A 14,726-nucleotide genomic window follows, 5' to 3' on the forward strand; every position below is an offset into this window, starting at 1 on the left:
ATCATTAATTTCAAAAAAAAAAAAAAGTTACAAGAGTGATAGTCACTCTCTATATTAATGCTATATGTATACTTTCAAAGAACAATGTGTCCACTTTGTTATTTTCTTTTATATCTGTTTTGTTTGCCTTATTGACATTTATTGTAGTGAACTTTGTTTTTGACTCATAAAAATTTGACTTCAAATTCTGTATATTGTATTCTTCTAATAATTATTTTTAATGTATTTTACAAATATATAAACCCCCTAAGATCCCAACCCCATTGCTGTCAAGTCGATTCCAACTTATAGTGACCCTATAGAACAGAGTATGACTGCCCCATAGGGTTTCCAAAGCTATAAATCTTTATGGAAGCAGACTGCCTCATCTTTCTCCCACCTGGTAGATTTGAACTGCCTGAGGCACTTGACTGCTAACCAGAAGGCTGGCGGTTGAAACCCACCAGCCACTCCCTGGAAGGAAGATGGGGCAATCTACTTCCATAATGATACTGCTTCAGCAACCCAAGGAGGGTTCGTTATGAGTCGGTCTGACTTGACAGCACGTAACAACAACAATAACCTTATGGCTAGCAGCTTAGCTTTTTAACCTCTCCACCACCAGGGTTCCTACAAACAGAAACATCTATAATAAATTAGAAATTATGAAACAAACTTATTCTTATCCACAGATAATTTGAGGAACATATCTTTTTAGACCAGTGCTTTTTAAATTTTAATGTGTGTAAGAATCACCCGGGATCTTGTTAACACAAAGTCTTACTCAGTGGGTCTGAAGTGAGGTCTGGCTGTCCGTGTTTCTAACAGGTGCCCTCACAGGTACTGATGGTCTGCCAGCCCATGCTTTGTGTGATAAACCTTTAAAACAGTTCAGTAGGAATACTATACAAGCCATATATGTAATTTTAAATTTTAAAATTTAAATGAAAAAAACAAAATTTAAATGAAAAAAGTAAAAAACTAGTGAAATTAATTTTCATAGCATATTTTATTTAACTCAATATAATTATTAATGAGATAGTTTATGTTCTTTTTCTCATGGGAAGTCTTTGAGATCTGGTATGTAGTTTACCCATCTTAATTCAAATACTAGTTTCATTGGGAAAGTGGATTCACATACTCAAATTGTTTCAGACGTACTTAAAAGTTCTCCAGTAAGGACATTATATTGAGTGAAATAAGTCAATCACAAAGGGACAAATATTGTATTGGTCTGTTATTGTAATAGACAAGGAAACGCTTATCTATGGAAGGTCATTTTCTTTGTTGGTTACCAGGGGTGTGAGGGAAGGGGAGGGAATACTGTTAGATAGATAAAGATAAGTTTTGATTTGGGTGAAGAAAAAGGCAATGTACCAAATGTGAGTGATCATTATAGTGGCATCGAGGAAGAGAAAGACGTAGAGAGCTACATGGGAAGTACAGACAACAAAGATGAACCCTTTTGCACATACAATACGATGTGCTCAGTGAAGGCAAACACAGGTATATGGGTGGATAGATGGGTGGACAGGCTGAAATATTAGATATCTATATGAAATGGATAGTGCACCCAAAAACATGTATAAGGTTGGCAGACAGTCATCCAATAACTTTATGTGTATGATCTGAATTCCCAGGTGTATAATGGGGCTGACAAGGGGCAAGGTTTTAGTCACTGCTTGGCCACTGACAGCTACCTAGAGGGACCGAGTAGTTAAACCTGTGGGCTCGGGACCATAGTCCCAGAGGACATCAAGCTCAATTGGCATAACATACTACACAAATCATTGTTCCACCTTCTACTGTGGCTAATAGCGACTGAGATCTTAAGCTTGCAAGCTGCCATCTAGATGCAACGATGTGTCTCTCCTCATCCAGGGCCAAGAAGAATGAAGAAAACCAAAAATTCATGGAAACAATCAGTCCTAGCAACTGGTACACCATCCGATCTGCAGCCTATACGACTATGAGACCAGAAGAAATAGACGGTGCTCGGCTACTACTGTCAACCACTTGGAAGAGGATCTTTGTAGGAGATCCTGGATAGACAGAGAGAACAATGTGGAACAAAACTCAAAATCATTTGGGAAAAAAAAAAAAAGCGGAGAACAGGTTTACTGGCCCGATGGAGCCTGGTGGAACCACTGAGATTATGGCCTCTAGCTGCCCTTCAGGTTTGGAATTGAACACACACCTGTAGCTTCCAGCCAAGCAGTAGACAGGCATACTAGTTGAGCATTTACCTGAGGTAGATACACTCCTTGGAGAGAACAAGCAAGAGAGAAAGAAGGGCTGCTCAGGCACAGGGAGACAGCTCAGGGGGTAGGAGTGCATGGAGGGATGGTCACAGGGAAGTGGTACCTATCGGGAGGAGGTGGGAGAGGAGATGTTGCATTGTGCTAAATTGTGGTCTATATGAGACAAAGTGTATGTGATCTGCTGTATGGAAAGTGTATTTGCTCTGTAAATTTTCACCCAAATCACAATAAAAATAAAAATAAAATAATAATAAAAGAAGTTCTCCAGTAGCTGAACTGCATATCAGTTTTAAAATTAAAATTTAATTAAAAAGAAATGAAATAAAAAAAAAATCAGTTTCTTAGTCATACCAGCTATATTTCAAGTGCTTCTCAGGTACGGGTGTTTGATAGCTACCTTATCGGATAGCACAGTGTCAGAATATCCTACAACGTGAGGCAGGCATTAGAGTTGGTTTGATTCAATCAAGTCAGTAATTAGGTTTCTTCTGGGTAATAGGAAAAAAGAGGATAGGATCAGCTGCAAAGAACTGTAATATTGAGAAGTGAGAGCTACCTGCAAGAGAAGAAACTGTAGCATAAGCAGAAAAACATCAATTAGAAAGCATTCTGGGTTCAATTAGTGTTGTGGGGCCAAATTCCTCACTTTCTTTGGCATCCAGAAACATAACATAGTAAATAATACTTTATTGTGAATGCTGTCAGTTTTTAGTTAATACTAATAAAAGGTTAAATTTGGTACAAGAATCCCTGGTGGCAAAGCAGTTAAGTGCTCACCTGCTGACTAGAAGTTTGGTGGTTTGAATCTACCCAGTGGTTCTGTAGGAGAAAGACCTGGCAATCAGTCTACTTCCATAAAGATTAAAAAAACAAAAGCAAAACTCACTGCCATCGAGTTGATTCTGACTCACAGTGACCTCCATTGGGTTTCCAAGGCTGTAAATCTTTACAGAAGCAGAGTGTCTCATTTTTCTTCCACAGAGTGGCTTGTTGTTGTTACATGCCGTCGAGTCGGACTCAACTCATAGCAACCCCTCCTTGGGTTGCTGAGGCAATATCACTGCGGAAGTAGATTGCCCAATCTTCCTTCCGAGGAGTGGGTTCAAACCACTGACCTTTTTGGTTAGTAGCCCAATGCCTTAACCACTATACTACCAGAGCTCCTTTCCATAAAGATTACAGCCTAGAAAAATCTTTGGGGGCAGTTCTACTCTGTCACTTGGGTTGATGAGTTGTAATCGACTCCATGGCACCTAAAAACAACAACAAAATGGTGCATATATTGTTTAAGGAGGTAGAGATGTGAATAACACATTTTGTAAAGATTTCCATAAAAATAGTTAAAAAAAACTTCAAGCATTTTGTAATGGTGTGTTTAAACATCCAAGAGTAATGGACCCTCATTAGAATTGGATAACCCAAGTAACCATGCATCTATGAGACCTTAAAACAAAGGAAAGAAACAAACAAAAATAGAAGAAGGAAAAAAAAAAAAAAAAAAAAACAAACTCGGTTTGTAAAACTTGGGACAGTAATTGTAAAGGCAGGAAGAAGAAAAGCTTCCAGGAAACACTGAAGCCTATTGTGAAATAATGTATAACAGATGTTAGCAGATGAGAATTTGTAGTTTAGAGTAGAAATTTTGCCTTTCGGGTAGACTCCAAGACCACCTCTTCTTGTCTCTCTTTTCTCCACTGTTTGTTTTTCTGGCAATGTGGAACATTAGGAATGTTTAGCATACAAACCAGGAATATGGATCTATGCTACATCTGAGTGCAGACACCGAGCCTGCCACGCCAGTGTTTGCCTCGGTGAGCAGTTTGCCCCCGAGATTCCCAGAATCTGCAGAGGGTGAGGGGGATGTGGTCTGCGGGCACTCTTGGCATAGGTACTCTGTGGGCCTGTCAGTTCAGACTCAGAGTGGAAGCACATGTCCCCAAGAATCAGTGGGGCCATGTAGGGGAATATTTTTGTGCTCATAAAGGGGAAAAAATGAGTGAGATGAGAAAAAAGGAGAGTGGGGGATGGATGGTGGAGAGAGGGAAAATAATAAGAGCATGAAAGGAGTGCTTTTTGGCTTGCTGGTACTCATTGGTACTGGGAAGGACTACATTTGGAAGGTCACCATCAGCCATTGAGACCCTTGGTGGGACTCCTTGAGGCATCCAGGATTTGCCTACTGACATTTTTTTCTGTGAAAATATACACAACAAACCATATACCCATTCAACAGGTTCTAAATGTACAATTCAGTGCCATTGATTCTTCACACTGTGTCAACATTCTCACTGTCTCTGCCTATATATATACATATACTCACACACACACACACACACACACATATATTTACCACTATTAACTTTTATTCTGTACGTCCCTTAAAGTTCTCATCTGTGCTTTAGAGTTACTGTCACCAATTTGATCTCAAATAGGTAATTCTTTACAAGAGCACCATGTTTAAGACTGACATTGTTAATTGAGCTAAACTGTTGTTTAAAGTTAACCTCATGGAATGGTTTCTTCAAGGCTTAAAGGTTATTTCAGGGCAATAGATTCAGGGGTTCCCCCAGTCTCAGAAGAAACAGTAAATCTGACATTCTGTTTGACAGTTTTCTTCCTTTTGATTCTTGAGCTGTGGAACAGACAGACTATGGAAATGAATGAAGTGTATAGTTGTGGACAGCACAGACCCTGGAGTCAGACTGCCTGGGTTCCTATTACCAGTTTTTAGCTGGGTGACCTTGGAAATTTTCTTAACTTCTCTATGTCTATTTCCTTATCTAGAAAAAAGGAATAATAACAGCATATATCACCTAAGATAAACTGAAATGATAGGTACAATGCATTTGGAACAGTGCTTGGTAAACTCTCAATGAATGTTGACTGTTATTTGTATTATTTTCCTACAACTACCATGGAGATTTACTTTCTTGAGCTCTGTGTTAATCAGAGAGGAGAGTAGGCAATAGGAAAAGCATTTTGTGAGTCAGAGGTCTCCCTTTTTCATTATACTAAGAAAAAAGCAATATGTACTGTTTGAATGTATGAATAAAAGGAAAGCTATCAAGATTGCTAACATTTTAGAAATAAGACTTTTTAAAGAAAGACTGTAGGTGTTAGATACACTAAAACCTAAAGAAAAAACAGCTGATGAGCAATTCCTCAGTGATTTAAGGAGGTGAAGTATTTTTTTTTTTTAGAAAAACATTTGATTGTGGTAAAATACATATTTTTAAGTTTGACATTGTAACCATTTTTAAATGTACAATTCAGTGACATTAATTACATTCACCATGTTGTGCTACCATCACCACTATCCATTTCTGAAAGAAGGTAAAGTATTTTTAGCTTATATTTGCCCTCACTGAGTCTAAAAATATGTGGTATTTGAGGCACAGTAACAACCAACCAACCAACCTAACCAGCTGCTGTTAATTCTGGCTTACAGCGACCCCATGTGTTACAGAGTTGTTCTACAGCTTCATAGGGTTTCCTTGGCTGCTCACCAGAAGGCTGGCGGTTCAAACCCACCAGCCACTCCTCGGAAGGAAGGTTGGGCAATCCTACTTCCGTAGTGATACTGCCTCAGAAACCCAAGGAGGGGTCGCTATGAGGCGGGGCCGACTCGACGGCATATAACAACAACAACAACAACAACAATCTTTACAGAAGCAGGTATCAGTAACCTTTCTTCTGAGGAGCTGTTGGGTGGATTTGAACCACCAACCTTGGTTGGTAGATAAGCACAAACCATTTGAACCACCCAGGAACTTTTGTAAGGCACATAGTAGATACTCAGTAGATGTCTGTTAAATAAATAAAACGGTGAATCTACAGAGAAAAGATCTTGATGTGTAAAAAGAGAGACGTCATTCCAGGAAGGCTTTTTAGGTCCTAGAGTATGTTATAGGAGTGTGAACAATGGAGGGGGAGCAGGAGACTGAGAATGTGTTTCCACCAGTATAGGATAATTGTCACTAGATGATGTCTGTGTGGTTCTGCCTGAAGGCTGTAACTGCTCAAGTTCCCTTCCTTTACTAACATACCCTAAAAGTAGTATTAATTTTTACTAACAGGATAATTCCTCAAATTTTGCTTCCTCAAGTATTACTTTACAGTCAAGGTAATAAACCTATATAGTGTTAAAGTTTTAACCCTCCTTTCCCTTTCAAAGCCTGAGAGATTGTGACATGGGCAATCTATGTCCCCACTTGAGTTGGTGGTCAGAAGTGGCTCTTAACCAACCCTTTTATTTATTTTTGACTTTCTATTGTGATTTGGGTGAAATTTTACAAAGCAGATCTGTTTTATATTCAGTGGTTCATACACATATGGTTTTGTGACTGGTTCCATTCCCCACAGTATAACAGCTCTCTTCCCATCTTCTCCCTATGGTTACTCTTTGCCTGTTTTCATCTTGCCTTTGCGTTCCTGCCTCCCTGACTTTCTCCTTGTGCAAGTTCTGCTCTTCTGATCTCCCGTGGTAGATTGTTCTAAGACATGTGTCTCCCTGGTTAAGCTCATAGGACTGCCTGTTGTTTGGCTGAGAGTTAAGCCATGGGAGTGAGCTGAATTTCAGGTCCAAAGGATGACTTGGGGCATAGTCTTGGGGGTTTTACCAGTCTCTGTCAGAGCAATAAGCTTGGTCTTTTTTATGATTTTTGAGTTTTGTTCCACATTTTTCTCCCACTCTACCCAGGGTCTCCAATTTTGATCCTTTTCTGAGTGGTTGGCATTGGTAGCCAGGTATCATGTAGTTCTTCTAGTTTCAGGGTTGTATAGGTTGAGGGTTGCATGGTCCATTAGTTCTTTGGACTGTATTCATATGTGTTTGATTTTCTTCACTCTTCTTTGCTCTGGACGAGGACAAATCAGTAGTTGCATCTTAGATGGCTGCTCTTAAGCTTTTAAGACCCCAGTCATTACTCACTGAAGTAAAATGTAGAGCAGTATTTTTGTATAGTATGTGTTTTGGTTAAGGAGCTCTGGTGGTGTAGTGCCTAAGGCATTTGACTGCTAACCAGAAGGTTGGAGGTTCAAACCCACCAGCCACTCTGCAGAAGGGAGACTGGACACTCTACTTCCATAAAGATTTACTGCCTCAGAAACCTGACAGGGGTCACTGTGAGTGAAAATTCAATTGACGGCAGTGAGTTTTTTTTTTTTTTTAAATGTGTTTTGGTCACTTTGTGCTGCTGTAAGAGAAAATATGACAAATGGGATGCTTTCTCAAACAAGAGTTTATTCTCTTACAGTTTTGGACGCTAGAGGTTTGAGTTCAAAGTGCCAGGCTCTAGGGGCTGGGTGAAAGCCCCTTGACCTTAGGCTTTAGTTCTGTCTCTCTCTTGCTCCCAGCCTACTGAAGCTGGAGACTTTTCTTCACTGAGGCAGCTGCTGGTTGCTGAGGCTGACAAACTCAAGGTCAGCCTTGGGGTGAAAGTCACAGTCCCAATATTACCAAACCACATGACAGGCCATTGATTCAAGTCCATTAAGAGTCCCAAGTTTGGCAGACAACATGGCAGGCTGGTGAATGACGACTCTGCTAAATGCAGGATTCAGAGGTGTCAAAAGCTAGAGACCTTCCTCAAAGTTGCTTCTTATATACTGGAATCAGCCCACATCCCTAAAGCAGTTCCTCAGCTGCTCCAGTAGATTCCACCATGGAGTTGATTTCTAATATCACCATGGGGAATAACTACATCCAGCTGCCCAGCCACTCAACCAGGCCCAGCCAAGTTGACACATAACCCTAACTACTACACTATATTCTTCCAATTGAGCTCCATGTCTTCTGTGACCATGGTCCCCAGCCCATGGGCCCAGTGACTCACTCTCTTAAAGATACTTATTGGTGACTAAGAAGTTATCCTAACTTTGCCTCTTGCTAGTTTTAAGCTGTATACGGACATTTTTATGGCACATACAAATATATATGTAGAAATATTTTCTGCCAAGCTTATATATGGTCATGGGTATATTCCCATTTGCTTATCCACACCTGATCTTCTTGCTCATCAATGTATACACCTGTAGATTAGTGTTTGCTGTTACCGAAAATGTAGTATTATATATGCAATAGTATTTGCCTTTATTGTAAACTTTTTATTTGTAAAGTTTACCCTCCCCCAAATGTGTGATGTCCTTCCTTTTCCATTTTTATTAATTACCTATTTGCTTAAGGCTTTGGTAGCTGGGAAAAACCAGTCATGCCCTTAGTGAATGTTCATTTAAGTGTGGTGATTCATAATCTTTGTACTCTTGGGACTTTCTCCTATTTGGAAGTGGAAGCTGCCTCCACATGTGTTTTATTGAATTTCTGTAGTTTCCTTCTCTATTTTTACATAATAGTCCCTTCTTCCCATAAAAGGCACTAAGGATCCCCTTTATACACTTTTTGGCAAGTGTACCTCTTGCTAGAGAAGGCTTGTAATTTAGGCTTTGAATGGACCGCCTGCTTTGAGTACAAATACACCTCTTACCAACCTTTTCTGGCCTCTCTCTCTCTCTTTGTGTGTGTGTGTGTGTGTGTGTGTGTGTGTGTGAGAGAGAGAGAGAGAGAGAGAGAGAGAGAAAGAGAGAGAGAGAGAAAAAACAGAAAGGATATATCAGAAGGACCTGGGAAAGTCATAGCTAAAACTGGAACGCACCTTCAAGATCACCTCACTTAGGGGTTTTCAATCAGGATTTAGAGTAGTCTTAAAATACCCTAAGTGTCAAGAAAGGGCTGCTGAATGAAGGTAGGAACAGTTTTTCCTACTCTCAGCCCCTGAGTAGTTCAGTTTTTATCCATTTTTCATACCATTGCCATTTTACATATGAGGCCATAAAGGTGAAATGACTTAACTGGGTGCTATTTTACTACAGCTATTATTGCTTGATAGAAGGAGTGCTGGTGGTGCTGTGGTTAATGCATTGAGCTGCTAACCAAAAGGCTGGTGGTTAGAACCTACTAGCCACTCTGTGGGAGAAAGATGAGGCAGTCTCCTTTCATAATGGTTTACAGCTTTGGAAACCCTGTGGGGCAGTTCTACTCCCTCCTATAGGGCTGCTATGAGTCAGAATCAACTCGATGGCAGTGAATTGGTTTCAGTTTTTTTTTGATTGCTGGATAGCATTTTCACTCATATTTTTGATGTTCAGTCACATTCCCCACCATATTTTTCATTACTTTTTCTACTTTTTTTTTTAATTCTTCAAACCCGTTGACCACCCTACCCCTTCTTTACACCCACAGATACCCTGTTTTCCTAAAAGGCTTGAGGCTTCTCAGGTATGTTCTTTCATCTTTGTTCTTCTCTATTTCAATGTTTTTCTTCCATGTTCTTTCTCTTCTCCCCTAGTCTCTGAGGAATGTGTTTCTCTCCACCTTTCTAATGCTAACCCTTCTATGCACGCTTGTAATTCCACTCCTTTCTTTTTTTGCCAAGATCTTATCCCAGTTTAGGCTTACGTATATTTTTCTATATCCAGATATTTTCTCTTTACCAACAAACATATTTGTCTCTTCCCATCATGCAAACAACACAAAAATAACAAAGAACGAGCAGCTCCTTAATTTTGTTCTTCACTCCCCATTGCTTTCTAAGCTGAATGTGAACACCTTACCCAAACATTCAAGCTATACTTCTCACCACTCATCACTTCTCTTACATATACCTCCTTCACCAATATGCTAATTTTATTTTCTGAATATGTCTGGTACTTTTCTTTACTGGTTCCTTCCTTGGTTTTTCCTGCTCAATCTCTTTTGCCTGGTGAAGTAGTTCAAAGCCCAACAAATACCATGTATTCTATGAAGACTTTCCTGGTTTCCTTCAAGTGGATGTAATCTTGCCCTTATTTAAATACCCACAGCACTGTTTCTGACTTACAAAGCCTCACCTTCTTCCAGCTACTTGACTTGCTCTTTGAGGGTGGGGAGAGTCCTTCTCATTTTTGTGCCCCCTCCCACTGCTTTGTGCCTAGGTGTCTCACCTGCCCAAGGCACATAGCCAGTGGGCACAGCTGGAACTAGAGCCCATTTCTTTTGGTTCTTTGATTAATGACTTTTTGGTTGTTGTTGTTAATAATTAGGTGTCTATATCCTTTATTGTTGTTGTTGTTGTTATGTGCCATCAGTAGGACCCGACTCATAGCGACCCCTCCTTGGGTTTCTGAGGCAGTATCACTACGGAAGTAGATTGCCCCATCTTCCTTCGGAGGAGTGACTGGTGGGTTTGTCTGGTTCCCCAAGAGCCTTTGGTTTCTGGGCTCACTTTTTGCTTTGAATGAAATTGCTTTAACCAAATAAGTCTGCTAATTACCCCTGCAATTGAGCATTTTCATTTTGCAAGCCAACTCCCAACTCTAATGGAGTAGTAGTGATTTTTAAAAATTTTTTATTGTAATTTGGGTGAAAGTTTACAGAACAAATTCACTTTCCATACAGCAGTTCATATACACTTTGTCTCATGACATTGACTGCAATTTCCTACAATGCAACAGCTCTCTTCCCACTTCCTTTCCATAGTTACCTCTTCCATGTGTCTTTCCCTCCATACCCTCCCATCCCCCGAGCTGTCTCCCTGTACATAACCAGCCCTTCTATTCTCACATGATTGATCTCATGGAGTAGTAGTGTTTGCTGGAGTACTGTGCTTCAAACTAGTTCAAACCAGTCTAGTCATGGCCTATAAAGCAAGACTGGAATAGACCTGAATTTTTAAAATTTGAGTGATCCAGTATAACTGGAATGGGAAAAATTACTAGTCAAAGCCCTGGAATGGGAGACTCAGAAAGAGTGCAGTGAACCCTTTCAGGAGCCTAATGCGTGACGCTGGATTATTTATTGCTTGAACTGTGAAGAGCAACACACATTCAAAGTGGTGCAGTCGGCTGCCATCTTTGACCTGGGCACCATTCTTTGTGACCCAGCCAGTCAAAAGATTTGGTTGCTATGTAAGCTGCATGCTGCCCTGGTTTTCTAAGATGAATATTAAGTTTCTATCAGGGCTTTGACCTATAATTTTTCCTGTTCTGCATTCTGGTTCACTCACATTTTAAAAATTTGGATCTGTTCTGGTGTCACATTGTTGGTTGTGACTGAACTGGGCTGAGTTCAAAGTCCTGGTTGAGAAGGATTCTGAGACCTAACAGGGGGTGAGTATTGTCACAGATTGAGTTGTGTCCTCTCAAAATTTGTGTCACTTGGCTGGGCCATGATTCTCAGTGATTTAGAAGTTATGCAATGATGTAATGTGGCCCACCCCATAATGTGATAAGCTGATTAGGTGTAAGAAGTTTAAGATTACGGGTGGGTTGCAACACATTTAGTCCCATCACAGCCCTGATCCCATGTAAGGGGAACTTCCCTGGCATGTGGCTTACAACACCTTTTCTCTTACAAGAGATAAAAGGAGAGAGAAAGGAGCAGAGAGGGGGGACATACTACCACCAAGAAAGAGGAGCCAGGAGCAGAGCACATCCTTTGGGCCTGTGGTACCTGTACTGGCATCCTCCCAGGAATAAGAGACACCCAGAGAGAAAGTCTACCCCTAGAGCCAGCACTCTGAACTCAGACTTCTAGCATCCTAAACTGTAAGAGAATAAATTTCTGTTTGTTAAAGCCATTAATTTGTGGTATTTCTGTTATAGCAGCACTAGATAACTAAGCCAGACATCATACTTGATTAGCAATGCCTTCAATGGGAATAGGAGGGGAGTGTTATAGCATGGGCAGTTGCTGCTATTCTGTTGGAACATAGTTTGAATTGTGGAAAGAGCTGTGCTCTTTCACCTAGTTGCCTTTGGGAAGTGTCTTGACACTTGCCTTGATGAGGTAGGTAGTCACATTTCAAGTTCTTTACGTGAACCAAGCTGGCCAAAGGTGGGAGTGTTGACCAAACTAACAGCGTTGGCCTCTCTGGAACTTTGATAACTGAGTTAGAACATAACTACTTTATTCCAGTTCCAAATCCCAGCCTTTTTGCACATAGAAGCTGTTGTGTCTTTTTCTCAGCCCTTCGGGGGATCTGAGGCCAGGATATCTGATGCCTTCTTCTCTCTGTCTCTCTGTCTCTCTCTTTTTTTTGCTATTCCTGGCACCTTCCTTCCTAGCACATTTAAAGCTTGTGGGAAATGTACTCATCCTCCTAGAAGGAGGGAAAATAGGAGATATGGGGAGACTGGGTGCAAATACTTCTCTGGCCTAGCCACAGAGCACACAGAACACTTTTCCTCCTCGCTTCAGGGTTTCATAGGACTCAAACAAGGGCCCCTGTGATCTTCCTGGGCCCCATTCCAGTCAAAGGCAGGGTTTACAGTCCCCTCTCCTCATTTCTCCTCCCAGTCCCCTCTCTAGTTGAGACTGTAGCCCTGCTGGGATTCGAGAATATTACAGGCAGTCCCTGGGTTGTAAATAAGATTTATTCCTAAGTGTGTCTTCAAGTCTAAGTAAGTCTTTAAGTTGAATTTGTAGCTAAGTTAGAATAGGTGCATATAGTTTTTATTTAGCCTTACTTTAGTTCAAGAAAAGCCTTGACGCCTTTTCACTGATTTGAAAGCTGTACATGTGGCCAGTGAAGGTGATCGTGCTGAAGAATTTGTTTTGAGTAGAAATTGGTTCAATCATTTCAAAGTGAGAGCAAATTTACAAAATATAAAAGGGCAAGCAGGAGTTGTAGGTAAGTCAATTGTTCATAACCCAGAATCTGCCTATAATTTTCTTTTGCTCAAGGGGGGAAAAAAAAAAAAAAAAAAAAAAGAGGATTCCCAACCCACATTCTTTAACCCCAAATCAGGGCCAAAGTCCTCAGCATGCACTGGGATTGTCAGACCAGTGGGACCTTGAGTGTGAGACTTATCCTACACTGAATTCTGAGCCCCTTTAATGCAGATACAAAAGAGCTAAACAAAGAAACAGGTACAAGCAGTTCAGTCTTGCAGACAGGGGCTGAAACTTCTGCTCTGTGCCCTCATTCTTGCCCCAAACACTGCAGTCTCTTGCCTGGCCGCAGACCCTCGGTTCTGCTTCTGCTCTCCTTGGCCTGGGTTTTCTTGGTCTGTCCTGGGGAGTCTGTCTTTTTTCACCTTTCATGGGCATCTTTGTAAACATTTCTCCCTCTTGGCTCTGGATTGCGTCTAAGGCACCTCCCACCCAAGCTCAGATGCCATGCTTCTTTCTTTTGATCAATTTCAAAGACACTTCTAGGCTCCCTCCCTGTTCAGGCTGACATTTCTAGCCCCTCCCCAGAGCAACCTGCCTTTGTGGAATAAATACATGTATCTTTTTGCACTGGTCACACTATTTTCCAATACACAAACAATAAGGCTGTTAAAAGCCCACTTACAGTGAATCTCCACAGACCCCCAAGGTCGTCACTCCTCTCGAAGCAGGTGGGCTCCAGTCCTTCCTCCAGACAGCACCTGATGGAGGCCAGGCCACTGACCCCAGCTCCCACAATTGCAACTCGCTTGGCCATGTTCTCCTGTGCAGGGGAGAATGAAGCCGAGCTTTTTATTCACAAGTGAAAAGCCCCACCCCATCCTTGGCTGCTCTAGCAAACCAGAAAAAAGAATTTGGAAGATTAAAGGATTTGCTCAGTTTGAATCCTCTGTAGCTGGCCTGTGGTATGTGAATGTGAGAAGGGAAATGTTCAGGTCACTGGTTTAACCCACACACTCTATGTTCCCACCCCTCACTCAGAGCTGTTGCCAAGTGTTCATACAGTTGTTGAGGCTGTAGCTTCTGGCAGAGTGGCTGAAATTGGACCCTGGACTGGGGTGGACAGTGTTGCATGCTGGACTGTGCTCCTGCAAAGTCTCTCTTCTTTAATCCTAGAATCAATTAGAGCTGCAGACCAGGAAAGGATCAGCTTATCTAACATATACTTTTAATAACAGGCAAAACCAAAGCTCACATTAGTGTGATTTCATTCTACAAGGCTACGCAGCTGCAACTGGTGGGGTGGAGTGGGGACTAGAAGCTTAGACACTTTTGGCCACCACAGGTGCTGCTATGGAGGGGCCCTGGGTAAATCCTAGTCCATGGCATCCTGCCAGGGCTCTGGCTGTGTTGCTGGTACATCTCCCTCCCACCTGTCACCAGGGGATGGTCACCAGCAGAAGAAGAAGGGTGACTGCTGACAAAGGTTCTTGTGGCAAGGAAGGCATAAACAAACATCTCTCCTTTCTCAACTTGGTACTGATTCACCCCCAGGGTACATGGAACAGTCACCATTGGCACAGGTTGGAAAATCATCTGGCATGGGGCTAGTATTAATAACACAGTCTTATAAGATGTGTGAGAGGTGGTTTAGTATATTGGTTAAGCATTCAAGCTCTGGATCCAGGCTGTCTGGGTTCAAGCCCAGCTCTGAGCATTACTACTATGTGAATTTGGGCAAATTATTTGACTGCTTGAACCACCAGCCACTCCTCAGAAAGAAGACTGGGCAATCTACTTCTGTAGAGATATCACCTCGGAAACCAAAGGAGGGGTCCCTA

General features: G+C 41.5%; 1 protein-coding gene across 1 annotated transcript in view; it reads right to left on the reverse strand.

Annotated features, from left to right (window-relative positions):
* LOC103194383 (dimethylaniline monooxygenase [N-oxide-forming] 1-like) overlaps positions 1 to 13,702 on the reverse strand; it is a gene marked incomplete at its 3' end in the record, with an annotated part of 43,014 nt that extends 29,312 nt beyond the window's left edge. The window contains exon 1 of the mRNA XM_007937774.1: positions 13,571 to 13,702. Within this exon, the coding sequence (XP_007935965.1) occupies positions 13,571 to 13,702 (132 nt within the window). The remainder of the gene's footprint in view (positions 1 to 13,570) is intronic.
* Between the last annotated feature and the right edge of the window lie 1,024 nt (positions 13,703 to 14,726).

Source organism: Orycteropus afer, unplaced genomic scaffold (genome assembly GCF_000298275.1).
Source record: "Orycteropus afer afer isolate SDZICR_OR568_19922 unplaced genomic scaffold, OryAfe1.0 scaffold00044, whole genome shotgun sequence".
Taxonomy (NCBI): Eukaryota; Metazoa; Chordata; class Mammalia; order Tubulidentata; family Orycteropodidae; genus Orycteropus; species Orycteropus afer.